Genomic DNA, 18,470 nt, shown 5'->3' on the forward strand with positions numbered 1-18,470 from the left:
TAGATTTTGTGTTCATTTGTTTTTGCTGTAAGGCAGCTATTAATCTGCTTCTCCTCTTCACTGGATAGTGCTGTTCTTATTTAGCAAATGTATCTGTTTCTTTTCACTTCTGCTTTGCATTTTCTTAATCGTTTCTCCCCCTCCTTCCTCCATCTCAGTGCAATAATCATTTGCAAATAACCAAGGATCTGCAAGTTGTGGTGATTGAGAGAATGAGGAACGGAGAGTTACTTATTGTGAAAATAAGTCAGCGTTGGAGTTGCCATTTTCATAGGTTTACTAAGTGATGTTAGAAGAGAAACTGCTGTCTTTGACATTGGAACTTCATTCGGCTTTATAGTAAAGCACTTCAGTAACATTGCTCCATTGCAGTCAGTTCATGGCATCACAGCTTCATTCAGAGTCTCTCAGTGTGATTTTCACAATGATTTCACATCAGCCCAGCATTATCAAGCGGCCCAGTTGCACAGCTTAGTGATGCCATGTGAGAAGGGGTGAGCTCATTCTGTGATGATGCCACCACCGGTGATCAAAACACAGAACATGGGCAAAACCAACAAAAATCTTAGTTATTCCCAAGATTTCTTTACCATGTTTCCTTTATGATTTTTGACACCTTTTTATAAGCTCTGCAAGACACAAGGTAATACAGCAGAATACACAATGGATACAAAGCCAACAACCTCGACTGGCAGGTACTGTACAAACACAAACAAGGACAGTGGCAGCCAGCTTTTATAAACACATTTCCTTGCCTTTCCAAAACACTACAGTGTGTCCATGGGAGCTCCTTGCCTGGGCCACCAGCTCTGCTCCATCTCTCTTACTCTTCTCCCTCCTTGGGGTTTACATGCTTTTTTATATGTATGTATTTACAAACCATTTCCCAGCTGGAAGAAGCCCTTTGCATCGGAGAGGGAGATTCTCTTTAGCTAATAGTGAGTGCTCTGCCTGTATGTTTTTCAGAGTGCTCTGAAGTGTGAAGGGTTTTTTAGGGCTGCAGATACACGCGCAGCCTTCTGATGAGATGCTTGGGTATTCTCTTTGGAGAGTGGCTGGCTGGCATCAAGTATTCGGAGACTCCCTTAATTCATGCCATTTGATGTAAGCAGCACTGAAGTGCTGGGGCTGGTTTGCTCCTTAGAGCAGGGTTTAAAAGCTGGGGGGTGACCGGTGACCATCTCCAAACCACCTAGTTGTTGCCTGTCCCCCTGCTCATTTCTGGCCCTGGAGCAGGAATAGGGATGCTGAAATCCTCATTCTAACAAGGGAAAAGTTACCAGCAAGCCAGCTTCTCCCTGTTCAGTATTGGATGCTCATAGCCCAGACTCACAAGCAGCACCCAGCAGCTCAGCTAAATTAATCTCTCCTTTGGGTGAAGATTGCACTTCTCTGATGAGGATTTTAACCCTCTCCAGGAGCTGAGCTGGCTCCAATTCAGGGTGCTCACGTGCGACCACGAGGCAATAGGGTCCGTGTAGGAAATGTCTTGGTGAATTCGGGGGCTCCCCAGGGCTCTGCGGTGTCCTGTCTGTGAGTGTCCATCTGCCAGCCTGTCTTAGCAGAGCCTGCTCATGTTTGTGTGTGCATGCCTCTCTACAGTTACATGTGTAAGATTTCTATATTGCTGTGCCTGGCTGTAAGTCTGTGTTCGCGTAAGCGAGCAGGTATTTAAGGATTTGTGCCTGCTTGAGTGTAGCAGAATACAAACAGGCTTTCAGTTCTTGTTTAGCTAATAACTACAATTTTGCTTTTCTGATGAAGTTTGAATACCAGCAGCCAGAGCTGAAGACAGTGATTAGAAGTGCCATTGGGATGCTAACGGATCCTGCCTCTCTCCCTCTCCCCATCTTTCTTGTTCTCTAGAGCTGAAGTAGTAATAAATGACTCTTCGTCTCCAGCTGTTGTTGACAGAAGTAATGAAAGCATTAAGCACAACATTAAACCAGCCTCATCCAAATGGAGACACAACCAGACACTCTCTTTGAAGATCAGGTACTGGTAATTACCTATAGGACAAGAGACAGATTTGGTCCTCTCTAGTGCAAGCTGGCAAATTGCCTCTGTATATCATCTAAAGAAGTCAAGGAAGAAATAAAAGGGTTATCTCCTGCTGAGCTAGGCTTCATATCTGTAAGCGATCACTTGAAAATGAATTCCCAGCTGAACCAGCTGGCCTCACAACAGCAGCATAAGGAGAACTTGAGCGCCCGTTTTCCAGGTCAAGTGGGAGCAGCATGTGCTCTCAATGGGTCATGGAGGAGAGGAGACTTTCTTCCTGGGGTAAATGCAGGCACCCTCCACTAATGTTGGGCTGATGCTAGTCTGTGCTGGGAAGGGATGGGTGGAGAAGGAGCAGGGGTTGAGATGGCAATACTCATTTGTAAGCTATTCCTGGGGAGCATCTGTCAGATGGACTGGCCACAGAGCAGCCGGGAGGCAAAAGTTCATCTCATGTATGACCTCTGTACCTTATCTGATGGGGCCGTTTTCTTCCCTGTCCTCAGGAAACAGATCTTGAAGTTCTTAGATGCAGAGAAGGACATTTCGGTGCTGAAGGGGACGCTGAAGCCGGGCGACATCATCCACTACGTGTTTGACAGGGACAGCACCATGAACGTCTCGCAGAACCTGTACGAGCTGCTGCCCCGCACCTCGCCCCTCAAGGGCAAGCAGTTCCCCACCTGCGCCATCGTGGGCAACTCAGGGGTCCTGCTCAGCAGCCGCTGTGGGCCCGAGATTGATGCGCACAGCTTCGTGATAAGGTAAGGACATAGCACGGTGGGGCTGAGAGGGTCTCGGGTGGGGTTGGAGCAGTGACTGGAGTCCTGGTGGCATGGTGCTGTGCAGCCCTGCAGCCCCATGAGCATCATGTGTATGCAAACACCGTGCTGCAAGCTCTTCCATCCACCACTAAATGCTCACCCAGTGTTCTTGCAAACCCACCCCATGTCTTCTCATGGTACACCATTAACCCCCCAGGTCACCATTAACCCTCATCACCCCCAGTCCCAAGCACTCCCTCTTCCCACATGCTTGCCCTCTTGCAAACAACCCCTGCCCTGGACTCTCCCATGGAGACAAGCTCAATTTTTCCCCAAACCACTTCTGCCTTCAAGCACTGGGTGCACCACACAAAGCCCTGCCACCACACTTGTGCACACCCAGCTCTGATGCTCCCCTGTCACCACTCCATCCCCAGCACTGATGTCCATTCAGATGGGCTGCCCCACGTACCAGCCGCAACAGATCCTGATCCCCAATGGGACAAACACTGGATCGGTTACAGAAGATGCTTGAAGCAGAGAGGAGGAGCATGCCTGCCCTCCTATCCCTGACACCTGTGTACGTCTGCTAGCTGAGGGGCTAGAGCAGCCTGCTGATGATTTATGTACGTGCAGACATTTGCTTTCTGGTGAGTCTATTATGAAGACAGCCCAATCCATCAGCGGCTCACAGAGGTGGTCCCCAGTGTGACATGAGAATGAGAATAATGTCACCTCTGCCCCCTGCTCAAATCTGGCTGCTCCAGCCTGCCTGGCTGCTAGCAGTTTCCATCCTGTGCATAGGGGACAAGGTGTTATCGTTCACATCCTTTAGTGTAATCAGAGTGAGAAAAGGGGAAAATTGCTTATTGCAGTTCTTGCAAAGTTTAGGGAGAGGCTTTCATGTCAGGCAGCAAAGCTGCAGGAGAAAAGCTCTTTTGGGTGTAAGGATTGGGATTTTGAGCAACTTCTGCCCAGCTAGTGCAGCGCTGGCATGGTCGTGCTCTTCCCACCATAGGTTATCTGAGCCACCACTTGGACCTCATCTTCCTGATCCATCCAGGCAGCCTTTTCAGCAGGGCTGACAGTGACCAGTGATGGGCTCTGTGTCCAAGATACAGCTCTTCAATTCAGTGTTCATTTTCAGTGATTTTACTCCTGTGATGAGTGGACCAGAAGGGCTCTATGTGCCAATAGCTGGATTTTCTTTACACCGTTCCCTTAGTTTCTCCATCTGTAAAGCAGAGAAAACAGTAGTAATGGCTGATTATCGACACAGATGGTTAGGATGCAATTCCTGCTCGTTAAATACTGTAACTTCTCTATAAAACGCCGCAGGAGAACATGCAGTGTGCAAACACACATCTACCCTCTGGTTTTACCACACTGAAGGAGCATCTCTCTGCATCTCCCCATTAGCTGGTCCCTGGTGCCATTTACCTGGTGCCATTTACCCAGTGCCACGTGCATGACACAGCTTAGTGGCAACAGATCCCTCCTGAAGGAGCTGTAGGAAAGCACCTTATAACAAGGGTGATTTGTTGGCAGTTTATCCCACATCCTTGGTGTGACTCAGGAGCCGGTGGCACAGGAGCTCCTGGAGAAGCATGTGTGCCCGTCCCTGCGTGCACAGCCCGGGAGGAGGCAGAGTTAATCCCACAGACAGAGATGGGGTTTGAAGGTCACAGCCTCCAGACAGCCAAACCCTGTGGAGACCATGTCCTGGCATCCACCTCCTGCTGGTGTCGTTATCACTGCTGGTGCCACTACGTCTGCTGTTAGCAGAGACGCACCAGGAGGAGAAAAGAGATTTAGGGTAATATTACCCTAGCAGGGTAGACGTAAGAGGCAAGCTCTTTCTTTGCGTGGGAAAGGCCGTTTCACTGCAAACCTGCCATGGCAGCAAAGATGGGAGGTTTGTTGCTACGTGTTATTTCTGAACCGCACCAGAAGAGATAGCGATCCGTACAAAGCCACCCACCAGACACCAGAGTTATGTCTGTTATTAGCATTGCCCCAGAGGAATATGCATGCACACGCCATCGTGCTGAGGAATGATGACCTGATGCTAAGATGGCTCATCATTACCGGGTCAGAGCCTCTGTTTATTGCAGAGATTCATTCTCCCTCCTCCTTCTCCCCAAAGCAAGGGCAAATGGGCACATCTGGTCCTGGCTTTTGGCAAGTGCCCCTCATGTTTGTCACTGCCATTGTTTGTCACATCCATTGCAAAGGGCTCTTTGGTGTTTCTCCTCGCAGGTGCAATCTGGCCCCTGTCCAGGAGTACTCACAGGACGTGGGCATGAAGACAGACCTGGTGACTATGAACCCCTCGGTCATCCAACGCGCCTTCGAGGACCTGGTGAATGAGACTTGGAGGGAGAAGCTGCTCCAACGCCTCCACAGCCTCAACGGCAGCATCCTCTGGATCCCGGCGTTCATGGCTAAGGGGGGCAAGGAGCGAGTGGAGTGGGTGAACGAGCTCATCCTGAAGCATCACATCAACGTCAGGACTGCCTACCCCTCGCTGCGCCTGCTGCACGCTGTCCGAGGGTGAGAGTGTTTCTGGTGTGCTCAGAGCCAGGATTTCATGAGCTTCCTGAGCTGGAGAGCGATCCATTGAGCTCTGCTGGAGCTATTTCTTCCTCCAGACCTGTGAGAACTCCATAGGCAGTGGCTGGTCCCTAGATGAGAGCTAAGGACCACCTCACAAGCAGGGGCTCCCCGCTCTGCTCTTTGAGTGTGAGGGCTTTTAGTCATGTAATATAGCGTGCCTAAGTCTTGCAATGTTTTCCTGGGTGTCACCATGATAACTCCCCATTTAGAGCTTTCCTTGGAGAAATGTGTGTGCCAAGCTAGGGATGAGGTTTGGCACCTTGTGCTTGAGTGAGGTCAGGGAACTCAGAGCAGTGGCAGGGCTGTTCATGAGTAGCCTCTGTGATGGTGCTAATTGCACTGCTCATCTTAAATGACCAGCCAAGCCAAGGAGGGGATTGATATGGTCTGGTCCTCTTGATTAGGTAAATAGGGCCAGGTGGTGGTGAAGGGACTTACTGGGAGGGAAGGAATGGGTCTTTCTGCTCTCTCCTTATAACTTCAGGTGTGTGGGACACACAGGTTACGGTGGGGATGGGCAGGTTATAAAAAAGGGAGCCCCATAGGTGAGAATTCCATGTAAGTGGCTTCAGGATGGGGTAGGCTGTTGCTTTCTTGCTTTATTTCTCTAAGGAGAGTCATGATTCATTTAGAGAGTCCAGGCTGGCGGTGGCTTATGCTGGAGTGGCAGTAGGTGTTCTTGTTGATCCTCACTAACCCTGTTGATCTCCCAGGATGGGAATTCCCTCACATAGCTGATGTTCTCACCTCTAGGTTTCAGCATTAATGTTTCTTGATCGTTTTGAGCACTTCTAACCCCACACATCTCTGAACCTGATCTCTTCTGGTCCGTTGGTCCATGCTGGTTGTTGGTCTGTCTCAGTTCAGGTTATGTGTAAGTACAAGGGGTGGGCAGGGACAGATTTGGGGGTCATTTCCTGCAGAAGCAAGCCTAAAGGGGTGCTCCAGGGAAGGGATGTGAAGGGCAGCTCTGCAGACAGGCTGGGAGGAAGGAAGTTTCTGATACCACAGTGCATCACGGGCAGCAGTAATGGGAGAAAGAATGAACTGTGTCTGCCCCAAGTGCCTGTGTTTGAGGCTTCCCTGGGCTGGAGAGGCATTTTAGAGAAAATGCTGGCTTTGAGGTAAGGGAAGGGAAGTAAATGATATCACAACTCTGTGAAAGGGAGGAGAGGAAGTGAAAGAAAAAATCCCACAACCCAAATTCTGAGCTATTTCTAGCTGTAATTGACTTACTTTCATCTGTCAAAATAGAATTAAGCTCCTGTAATAAGCCCTTTAAATCAACAGGCTGCTAATCCTGTGCTGGCAACCATTCCCAGTGCCAGAAACTTCCCGTAGGAAGCTTTGTGGAGGGATTGGCAAGGTTTGGGCATCGCTTTCCTGCAGGAGAGGAGGAGGATGCCTCAATAAGCTCTGCTGCTTATCTTCCAACTCATGGCATCTTCCTGGTCCCTCTGTGGCACAGCCTTGTGGTCCAACTGGCACTGTGGTTGTCCCTGTGCATCCACAGAGCAGTGTTGGAGCCTGGTTGAAGGGGATGCAGGGATTATGAAGACAGGCTGAGGAAGTTGGGGCTGTTCAGCCTGGAGAAGAGAAGGCTGCGTGGAGACCTCATAGCAGCCTTCCAGTATCTGAAGGGGGCCTATAGGGATGCTGGAGAGGGACTCTTCATTAGGGACTGTAGTGATAGGACAAGGGGTAACAGGTTAAAACTGAAACAGGGGAAGTTTAGCTTGGATATAAGGAGGAAATTCTTTCCTGTTAGGGTGGTGAGGCACTGGAATGGGTTGCCCAGGGAGGTTGTGAATGCTCCATCCCTGGCAGTGTTCAAGACCAGGTTGGACGAGGCCTTGGGTGATATGGTTTAGTGGGAGGTGTCCCTGCCCATGGCAGGGAGGTTGGAACTAGATGATCTTAAGGTCCTTTCCAACCCTATCTATTCTATGATTCTGGGATAAGCCCAGGGCTTCGGCATTGTCTCTCAGTGTATGGAGTGATGCACCCCTCTCCCCTGTGGCTTGGAGAAGTGTCTTCTTTTTGCATGTGTTGGTGTTCCTGTGGGTTTTAATGGGGGTCTTGTGCAAGGAGCATGGGTTTGGGCTTCTGAAAACCTGGTACTCAGGGGGATGCAATCAGGCCAGAGAGTGAGTGAAGTGGCTGCTGTTGGTGGGTGTCTGGGATGGATGTGGTACCAGCACATGGTCAGACACCAGCAGATGCTGATGATAGGCTCTCAGTACCCAGTCTGAGCTACAGTGAAGACCTTGGTCCCATCCTTTGTGTTGGTCACCATACTGAGGGCAATGGAGAAAGGTGGGTCCTGGCTGCACAGAGGCAGCACTAATTCAGTTATATGCAGAAGTCAGAGCTAATCCCCGTCAGGTTGCCCTCTAAGCCAAGGGAGCTGCTGCCTGACCTGCCCTCCTGCTCTCACACTTATCAGCAGGAAAACAAGGATACCTGCTAATTAACAATTAATGTGATTAAAGCTGCAGCCCCCTAGAAAGCCAGAACTCACAGGAGCACTTCAACATCCACCCAGTGTGTGTGGCCTGGCCAAGGAGCTATGGGACCACCCAGGGCTGTGCTGTTCTGGAGGAAGGCTGGAGTCAATGTTAACCCTTTCCTTGGTGCAGCCTCCTCAGGTTTGGACTTGAATGGATTTAAGAGTGATTCAGGCAGTATTGAATGAACTGGCAATAGCTGGGAGTGGTGGTGCTGATGCTCTTTGTGCTGTATTAGGAAGTCTCTCAAGTACCTATAGGTACCTGAAGAAGGAGTCTTTCCTTCTTTCCTCAGGTCAATCTGACCAGAATCACTAGGAGTTTACTCATTCATCTTCTGTGAAGCTGCCTAATTCCAACAATCATCCTATATTTTTGCTTCAGAGCTCCTTGCTGTTACAGGAATATGGTCTCCAACGACTTCCTCTGTCTCTCCAGCTCTCTTTGCAGAACATGCCAGTCTGTAGCATTATGCTTCCTTTGACAGGTCTAAGATTTGTGAAATGAATACATTTTGTGGCACGTAGCGTGCAGCAGAGAATCGATCATCCACAAAGCCCCACAGAATATCCCTGTGTTCTGTGCTTACAGACATGGCCCGTCTTCTTCTTTGCTGGATCTAGCTACCCTTTATGATCTATCCTAAATTGATTTGGAAATCACAAAGAAGTGCGGGAAGTCTTTCAGGCAAGGCACTCTTTCATATATTTTGTATTTTTCAAGGAAGAGCACTTTCTACAAAGGCTGCCATCTCAGCCAGCTTCAATTTGGCTACAAAAGCTTTGCCTTTTCTTCCTTTACTACCAGTGAAATACTTTTGTGAGTTCTTGACTCCCCCTTGAACCGCAGTATTTATTGTCCTGCTCTGCTTTCCCCCAGGCCAGAATGCATTTCGGTGGCGATTGAGCGTTTTTCCCTATCATTTTCAGTGCATTTGGGGCATTTGTAGAGTGTGTGTTGCTGAGATAAGTAAAATGCATTTGGTTTTGTTGTCCTTAACAGCATCATTTGAGACATCACCTTCCTAGCTGTGAGGATGCCTTAAATGCTTGCTGATAGCTTTTTTTGTGTGGATCACTCTGGATAATTTGTGCAGGAGGACAGAGCCTCTTCTTACATGGTTAATCTCCCCATCTTCATGCCAGGAGGGCAGAGAGCCATCAGGATTTCCATGGAGGAGCTCAGAAGGAAGGTGAGTCGTTACCTAAGGCTGAAGAGGAAAGCTGTGCCATAGCAGGGAGCCAGCTCTTGGGGACGGTGCCATGCATTCTGGGGGTGCGTGACTCACTTTGGAGTGATTCTGTCTCCTGAGCAATTCATCTGGTGAGCGCAGTGCTTGTCTCCTGGCTGGGAAGCAAGCAAGCCACTTATAAGTCATCTGTGAGTGTCTCCAAAAAGCCTTGTAATCCCTATTGCCAAGCAGCTTTTGTTGGAGGAATAACATGAAATGCAGGAAGCGAGGGAAAATAATTGTGCCTGGAGGTCTGGCTATCACTCCTCACGGAGAATTCATGGACATGTTTCAGTTTGTCTTGCCGAATCCAGTCTAGCATTTCTCACTGTGTCCATCACGAGGGTCTCTTGGCAGTCTCCAGTTCTAATCTCGTAAGAGTTTGTTAAGAGCTTCTTGAAAGAAGAAAATAAATAATCAATAAATCTTCCAGCTCCTTGGCAAGGTCTCCATTAGGTTTAACATCCAAATAGCCGTGACAGTTTGCATGCGATCTTCATGATGGCGATCACCTTGCTCAGGGTCTGTAGCTTGTGTAGCGCTGTTCTGCCGAGTGTCCCCAAAAGTGGTGCAGGCTGGTGGGGCATCAGGTGGATTCATCTTTGCTTCAGATGTCTCCCTGGGTGCTCGCACCCAAACAATGTCTAAGCCTTTGCTGGTTTTTCAGAGCAGTGCTGCTCAGCTGCTGCCTTTTCCATCCATCAGTCAGGGTGGAAGCCTTCCTTACCCTGTGTCCTGATAAACCTGCATCCTTTCTCACAGCTTTGCCTTGCTTATAGCCATACGGGATGCACATGTGCAGATTGTTCTCCTACCCTGTTGCTTTGGTTGCATCACTGTGTTCATCCACAGGCTCCCCTTTTCTCTAGCACATCCAATCTAAGCTGTCTCGTTTCCTTTTCACAGCCCTTCCAGCTCATCTTTTCTCACTGTCTCAAATCAGTTCTGCTGTTGATTAGCCAGCCTCACCCACTTGTGGGTTTTCTAAACCAGCTGCTTCACGCTTCTTCCCTTATGGTGCTTCAGGCTTACAGGGCTCCTCTGAAATATCTGCCCTGGGGACTTGTGCCTTAAAAGCCCTTCCTCTCTGGTCCCACAGATGGTTTAAGGACAATGGTCCTATGCTCAGGTGGGAAACCAGACCCAAGCCAAGTCTGTGCATATATAGGCCTGATTTGGTGTTTGGGCTTTGCTCTGCCTGGGGATAAAGCTCAACTCTGACTCCAGATGCAGCTTTTGGAGTTAGCATTAGCATGAATCCGGATGTGGACGTGCACAACCCTACCTGTCCAGCACAGATCTCATCAATGTACATGGCTCTTGGCTATTTTGGTGAAGGTGACAGAGGAGACTGGATACATGGACAGGAAAAGGCTGGAAGAAGCTGGATGGGGGATAGCAATTGCTCCACCCAGTAACTGGGATACATGCTGTGCCCTTCGAGCACTGGTGGTCCTGTCCTCTCCTGCACCAACCTGAGCACGGGGCACTGTGGGGGCACTTGCTCTGATTATCTGTAGCTGGTTTTTCATGAGTACTAATGGGAGCAGGATGTGTGTAGCAGACTAATAATATGCTCCTGACAGTCAAGGACTAGCATCTCCACAACAGCTTGTGTTTGTATCATGCTTTTATGAATAAGCTGGTTTAAAAGGGCCTGAAGTTGCATTATTTCAGCTATTCTGATTTGTATCATTAGATAATGCAGCTGATACTGCTGAAACTTGATTTCTTCATTGACCTGAGGTTTTTATTCATCAGGGCAATGGATTTTCTGTTTACTTTATCCTGCAGGTTTTAACCCTTACCTGGAGGGTACAAATTGCGTCAGGTTTTCCTCATACTCTGCCCTCACTCGTGGTCCTCAAACACTGCCTTTGAGGGCAAGTTTTTTACCTGGTGTTTCAGCCCATATCAAGGCCAGAGTCTGCTCCCTGAATTCATTGCATTGTTTGGGTTGGAAGAGATCTTAAAGCTCATCCAGTTCCAACCCCTGCCATGGGCAGGGACACCTTCCATTGGAACAGCTTGCTCCAAGCCCCTGTGTCCAACCTGGCCTTAAACACTGCCAGGGATGGGGCAGCCACAGCTTCTCTGGGCACCCTGTGCCAGCGCCTCAGCACCCTCACAGGGAAGAATTTTCCTAGTGTCTAGTCTAAATCTCTCCTCTGTCAGCTTAAAGCCATTCCCCTTGTCCTGTCACTACAAGCCCTTGTGCTGTCAGTGCGGTGGGGTGTGTGCTCCAGATGTGCGATGTGGAAGTTGCCACCTTCAGTGTGAGCTGAAGCTTCCTAGGGGCGGTTTCAGAGTGGTTTGTCTCCTGCAGTTGTCTCCTAAAGGGTTCCCACTGGGCTTTAAGGTCCAAATGCAGTGGTCGCCTCGCAGGAGGCTTATGCTGGTGGTCGGGCAGGCGGTAGCAATGCAGTGCAGTTCTGCTTAGGAGTGTTCTTAAGCTTCTTGGAAACCTGTTGGAAAATTGATGTCATTGAGCAGCAACCAGAGCCACATACTGATCAGGACAAGACTGAGCTTTCCTTCCTGAAGCCTCTGTCCTTGGCTACCATCATGTATTAGTTCAGATAGGTACTACAGCTTATGTGTAGGCTGCCTTCTCACAAAAGATAGCCTTGAACATCTGATGACATTTTCTATCTGTCACTATCATGATCCAAACCAAGAGCTGTCTTGGACAATTTTTGCCTGACAGCATCACAATTCTTGTTCATAGCTGCATCCCACTCAGGCACCAGCCTATCTCTGTGGCTGCTTCCACCCCTGAGGGTTTATTTGCAGCAACAACACAGCACCAGCTTTTGAAGGAGGTCCACGCTGTGAGAATGGCTCTGAGAAAGGAGGGATTGGGTTTGAGGACTGCTCTTTGCTCTTCTCTTTTAATTGCTGCCTGTTTCCATAAAGTGATGCAGTTAATAGTTATGGTGATTGGTGTAGCCAATTTGAAAAATAATTACTGTCTGCTTCAAGATTATCTTTCCTCCTAATTAAAATCCCGGACCTCACATATTAAAGGTGTGCTGTTGACACAGCATCCCATGTGTGCCCAGACAACCTCATTTGGATTTACAGAATTAATTAGGTTTTATTTCCATCCCCAGCTGTTCTTTCCTGCACCAGGAACGTAGCCACTGTCTCAGTTGGCCAGTGGTGGGAGAGGAAAGAAGGAGATCTTCCTGCAGAGCTCCCACACTCCTATCACGATCCAGTCATTTAAAACAGTATTCCCCAGACCTCACCAGAGGATTTCCCACCTTCGCTGTGCAGGAAACAAATTGCAAGTGCTGTGGCATGACCTGTGTTATGGTTTGGGCAGTATATATTATGTATGTCATCTGTGTGTGTGGGCTGGGACAGCCTGGAGTACATCACCCCCTCCCAAAGCTGCAGCCAGCAGTGAGAATTTATGATGTTGTAGGAGCAAGGTTTATCATCCTTCTCATTTTCACAATACCATGCCTGCAATAGAGCGAAATACAGATAAAAAAGCCAGGTTTTTTTTACTTTGTGTTATAAGAAACTGAATTTTAATTGTTCCCACCCCAGAATTACTGAGTGAATACTCACTAGCTGCGTGTGCTGAGGTGGATACACTGGGTCAGTGTTGGTAGGGCTGCTTTTGGGTACCAGTTGCACATGCTTAGCTGGTCTTGGTAAGGCTGGATAGCAGAGGACAGTGTGCTTCTGTAGGGCACTTCTGTGTTTGATCCAGGTCGTTTTTTGTCATCATTAATACACTTGAAAAATTGATGGTCACATGAGTGTCCTGTACTCATTTGCAAGGGTCACTTCATCGTGCTGTTAAGGTCATCGTGTGTTCATAGAGTTTTTACAGCCTCTTGGCAAAACCCAGAAGTCAGTACTTTGGGCAGGATTAAGGTCACCAGTATCTGCCTATGCTCCAGCTGGTAAATTGATAAAAGGACAATTTAAGGCTGAAGCAGCTGCAAGACAAGCCCAGGCAGTTGTCTCCCCCCAAAACCAGCCAGATAATGTGGCTTGACAGTTCTTCCCAGGCTGTTTCCCTGCTGCATGGGGATACCCTAATTCACAGTGTTAAATGGTTGTGATAATCTCCCATTTCTCTCCGCACACCAGGGGTCTAATGTACTTACCCATAAACTCATCAAGGAGGCTGTTTTATGGCTACCTGTGGGAGAAGGTTGCCTTGACACCACAGTGAGCTTTGCTGTGTCCCTACAGCACAACACATACGGCTGGGCAAGCCTAGAAAATGCTGATGCTGTGCCAACGAGATACTGGTTTTCCCTGTTTCTTGCTCCTTTTACGTGCTGGATACCAAGATAAGTTAGGCATGGAGACCTCCTTCCCAAAACATCATACTCATCCTTTGCTAAAGCTGCAGGCACTTTGACCCCAAACCCTTGGGATTTGGGACCATGATAAACCAGGCGGTCACTCTGCTTCTAGAATTTGATTTCCCAGAAAAGTCAATTTTTCTGTTATCTGGCTGAGAGCAAGCAAGTACATTTTGTGCCTTGGTTGCTAAATTTTAATGGCTTTCGTGAAAAGCTAATTTGCAGGATTAAGGCTCAGCTCTCCGAAGGGTTCCTGCTGTCTGAGCACCAGAACCTCAGTAGCCCAACAGAAAGTGCGAATGAGGAGCAACACTTTCCATGGCTCCCCATCCCTGTTCAGCATCCCAAGCCTCTGGAAAAAGCACAGAAATGACACATGCTCCCCTCCACTTCCTCACCTGTTATCCAAAGTGCTGCAGTGGCTTGGTCTGTGATATTGATCTCCTGGGTTGATTACAAGATAATTGTAGGCTGAATCTAAACGCAGGCCCTTTGAAGTATCTATTAAAGATAATCCATGGGTATGAACGGGCAGCAATGGGATGTGCTGCCTGCATTAGCCCTGCCTGCTGTGGGGCAGCATCAGCACTGGGCTTGCTGGGGGAGAAGGAGTGGACCCTGAAGCGGACATCTACCTTTTTCTTTCTGATTTTGCTCCTCTGACAGTGTTTTTCTGCTGAGCAAACCACGTAAGTTGCCAGTGCAATAAACGCTGGGTGATGGAACATCTTCTTACAGGATGTTGATGCTGCAGTAACTTTTAGCAGCAGCCCAAAATACAACTGCTGATGCTCGTGCATCGCTATGTCCTTCTCCTCATAAAAACTAACCCACTTCTCAGCAGAGAGCACAGCTGACCGCTGTATTACATATTATATACTGCAGTATTCCATACTGTGTGTCTCATGAACTGATGTTGCACAGTGTGGTGATGTGTTTTGGTCCAGGATCACAGCAGCAATCACTGGGTTAATGGGAACATAGCAGTGTGTTTTAGCTCTTTCAGCTTGGTGACCCTTTATTCCAAGACAAATGATTTTACAGCCCTGTTGTGTTTACTGTCAGAGTAAAAATCTTCATTCATCAATGAAAATCATCAGTATGTATGTATGAGTGTGTCTGCTTCGAGGGGTTGATGGAGTCTACTTGACGTGTGGATGGTTTGGTCTGGGATATTGATCTCCTGGGTTGATTGGGAGATAATTGTAGGCTGAAGTAGTGAAGGCCACTGTTGCAAGCAATTTGTTTTTCATAAAGGATTGCCGAGGCATGAGATGCTTCAATGCCATAGCAACACGTGTGATGTAACTGCAAGACAGAGAGCAGGAGGATGCTTATTCATGAAGCAATCCCTGGGGAGGCTTTTTCTTGGCATGGAGAACTCTTCTGCAAGTCAGCAACCTCTCGCTTTGAATCACCAATATATCTCAGTCAGAGGCTGGAAGGATAAAATGCAAGTGCAGGAGGAATAACACGCTTTACTCTCCCTTTGCAGGTACTGGCTAACCAACAAGGTGCATATCAAGCGACCCACCACCGGCCTCCTCATGTACACCTTAGCCACTCGCTTCTGCAACCAGATCTATCTCTATGGCTTCTGGCCCTTCCCCCTGGACCAGAACCAGAACCCTGTCAAGTACCACTACTACGACAGCCTGAAGTACGGCTACACCTCGCAGGCCAGCCCGCACACCATGCCCTTGGAGTTCAAAGCCTTAAAGACGCTGCACCAGCAGGGAGCCTTGAAGCTGACTGTGGGGGAGTGTGATGGGGCCACGTAGGGTGGTCCCCGGCCACGTTCCTGCACAGCCATGGGAAGAAGGGGAGGGGGCAGAAAGGACAAGTGGTGCCTGGTGGGGTTGGTTGTCTTTGTCAATGCGCAGAACAGCGACACAAATATATATACGTGGTACCTATATATATTGACCTGAGTATTATAACTGTTTGGTGTTCACCAAGGAAGGGGCAGGAGAGATGCTGGAGCATCTGGCTTGACTGGCCTGGGTGAGACCCCTTGCCATGGGCTTGCTGGGCTCGCCCTACGTCCGAAAGGTGTGAAGGTGGCCTTGGTTTTTGAGGGTATGTTAGGTGATGGGTAAACGTTAAGCCGTTTGTCGTGACTGGTCCAAGGTTGGTAGTTAGTTTGTTTGGCCAAGGATGCCGGCGCTATGCAGCAAGGCGCGTTCTTGGCCCCGTGCTTGTGGCGGGGAGGGGAAGGGGCAGGGAGCGGGGTGGGCAGGGAAGGTTTGTTGGTGGCTCTCAAAGCCAAGGGACTGCCCATGGAACCAAGCAGGAGCTGTATCCTGCCCAGCAGGGATCATGTCTGGCAGCGGTGCACAGTTCCATCCAAAACATGGACCACCAGGCTGAGCACAGCCTCCAGAGAGGTGAGGGTGAAGCCTCCAGGGCTGCAGCTTGATCTTCAGGAGGTGGTGGGGAACAGTGCTAAGCTGATCCTAGTGATATTTGCTCAGAGAGGAGATGTGAGGGCCTCTGGAGAACGGGCACATTGGCATTGAGCAAGGCAGATGGCGACAAGGATGCTGAGCACGTATTTTCCTCTTCCTTTCCTAAGGAGTAATTTAGAAAGGAGCCAAGATGCTGGAACCTGGCAGAGAGGAGGTTCGCTGCTGCAAACTGGCACCATTAGTATTAAGTGTCTTACTGTGCCACAGTCGAAGACACTCAACATCTGTCAGGGCTCGTGAAAACCATAAGTGCATCTAGCTCTTAATTCCCAAATGCTACCTGCTAAGCATCCTGCCTTCTCTGCCGCTCCGGAAACAACCACTGAAGTATTGGTGATAGGCCTGAGACCCAGCCAAGCAGAAAGACCACCGGACTTCAAGAGACTTTGTCAACTCTAAATACTTTATTCTCTTTCCCCACCAAGAACCAGCACACAGCGCTGCACTCCCGAAGTCCTGCTCTGACCTTTCTGTCAAGCTTTGATTAGCTCTTACTCTGAACAGTTAAATCAGATGTCAGATGGACCTTGGTGGGATGCTTGCCTAGTGATGCATGTCAAGGAAATAATCTTTTCCCATTATAAAGGAATATATTCCAAATATATATCAGAATATATATATTTGGAATATATATTCCAAAATATAAAGGAGCTTTTATAACCACATTTGCTTTTTGCTAGGTTTGGAGGGTTTTTGGAGAAGTAACTAGATTGATCTGATTAGCCTGTTTAATTTTCTGCTTCTGTAGCCCGCTCTATTTATCTCCTAATTAGCACTCAGTGCCAGGATGCAGGTGAGTCCAGGGTTCAGTGAATGCAGTTTGGGTTTAATGTGCAGGAGAATAAATAACACTACACAGGCAAGCCTCAGATGCATGCTGCGGTGCTTTCCTGGCTGGGTACCACCACCTTTGTGCCTCCTCCTCCAGCTGTGTTTTGTAGGTTAAAAAGCATACAGTTTGGGGCTGAAATACTTGACATTGCCTCTTTAAAAAACGGAGTGCTTCAAGTGGTAAAAGGAAGAGCTCACTTTCATGTTTTGGGATGTAGAAGCTACTGTACCCGTAGGAGCCTCCAGCCTGCTAATTAGTGTCAGATGAAGATGCCTAAGATTAAGGTATAAGCAACATTATAGTGGATAAATGTGGGCTAATCTGCCACCGAGGGGATGTTTCTTTCCAACTCCAGAAAGTGATTTCTTTTATGTATTTTCCTAAAACCTGGCACTTTTTTAAGTATCTTTTTTGCTTGAGTTTCATTACATGATAAAGCTCAACCCGGCTGTGAACCTCAGCATAAGCTGTAGGGGTGTCCTGAGACAGAAGGAGACAGAGTAAAACTGCAAGGTGGAAGTAGTTCTGCAATCCCAAGGAGCTTCCCATGATTCGGGAGTGGTTGTTAAAGCTGGATAATTCCCTGGTTTGTCCCTTGCACAGAGGAGGGACTGCTAAAGCCAACTGTTGTATTGAGGGGCCTGGGCACGGTACTGATTGCTGTTAGCAAACCTTCTTTTTAAATAAAAATACAAGAAATGAAATAAAAGTGCAGGGGTTTATGTTTGTTTTGTATTTATTTTTATGGACCAGAAGGGTGAGAAGAGGGGCAGGACCAGAAAATGCCATGAGATCAAAGGAGAGACCCTGAAACCTCCTTTGCCAGTGAAGGAAAGGGGAAGGCTGCGCTTATTTGCCCTTCTGGGGTGGATGTCAGTGCTCTGCCAGGGGTCATCCAAAGCCACCAGGATGTCTTCCCTGTGCCTACAAAGAGGACTGAGCTGAATCCAACAGCAGCACAAGTGGGGTGAAAAAGGGATGGGAGAAGGAATGTTCTAGTGCCCTTGAAGCAGCTGCTGGATCAAAGCACAGGCAAGATAGAGGCAAATTATTCAGGGAGATGAAATTGCTGGTGATGTTTCTCTTTCCAGAGCGGGTCCTGCTCACCCCTGCTTTAAAAATACATTAAACTGAGAGCCAAGACCCTGCAGCTTTTGAAATCAATGGCTGAGCTCCCATTTCACTTCACGGCCATGCAGGTTGGTCCCTGCTGAGTTTATATGCAGAGAAACATCTAGAAATTTCTCCTTGCTTTAGTGAGCTGTGTTAAGTCCTCCGGTCTGGTTCTCTGAGCAGTTCCTCAGGTAGGAAATGCACTTTATCATTTCTATTTCCAGAAAATAGCTGGGACCTGGCTCCACCAAACCCAAACCCCTGCAACTCGACAAGCTGTAAAGCCCATGGAGCAGCAGGAGCAGAGTTTCAGGTCCACCTTCTGCTCTGCACAGGGAGCAGCAGTGCTGGTGGTAGGTGGATGATATTTGGGCTACTTTGGGGCAGGCACCAGCAGTTGATCAGCCACAGGGCAGCAGCACGGTGCCTGCCAGATGCTATGGGGACCTGATGCCACACCAGGCTGCTGCTTGATGAGTTTCTTCATGCCCAATTAAGACTCTCCTGTCATCAGGAGTGAAACAAAAAGAGTATTGATGCTATTCAAGCGGGGATGCATGTGTTGCACCATGAATGTATTTAACTGCTCTAAACAACAGCAGTAGCT

General features: G+C 48.5%; 1 protein-coding gene across 2 annotated transcripts in view; it reads left to right on the forward strand.

The window, feature by feature from the left end:
* The window catches only part of ST8SIA2 (ST8 alpha-N-acetyl-neuraminide alpha-2,8-sialyltransferase 2), a 32,354-nt gene extending 14,895 nt beyond the window's left edge, over positions 1-17,459 (forward strand). For both annotated transcript variants that reach the window (XM_062631080.1, XM_062631088.1), the window contains 4 exons: positions 1,867-1,995; positions 2,508-2,765; positions 5,025-5,318; positions 14,946-17,459. In XM_062631080.1, the coding sequence (XP_062487064.1) occupies positions 1,867-1,995; positions 2,508-2,765; positions 5,025-5,318; positions 14,946-15,231 (967 nt within the window). In that variant the 3' untranslated portion in view covers positions 15,232-17,459. The remainder of the gene's footprint in view (positions 1-1,866; positions 1,996-2,507; positions 2,766-5,024; positions 5,319-14,945) is intronic.
* The last annotated feature ends 1,011 nt before the right edge of the window (positions 17,460-18,470 follow it).

The sequence above is a fragment of the Pezoporus occidentalis genome, unplaced genomic scaffold (genome assembly GCF_034315485.1).
Source record: "Pezoporus occidentalis ecotype Australia unplaced genomic scaffold, CSIRO_AGI_Poc_V1 ctg11, whole genome shotgun sequence".
In the NCBI taxonomy this organism is placed as follows: Eukaryota; Metazoa; Chordata; class Aves; order Psittaciformes; family Psittacidae; genus Pezoporus; species Pezoporus occidentalis.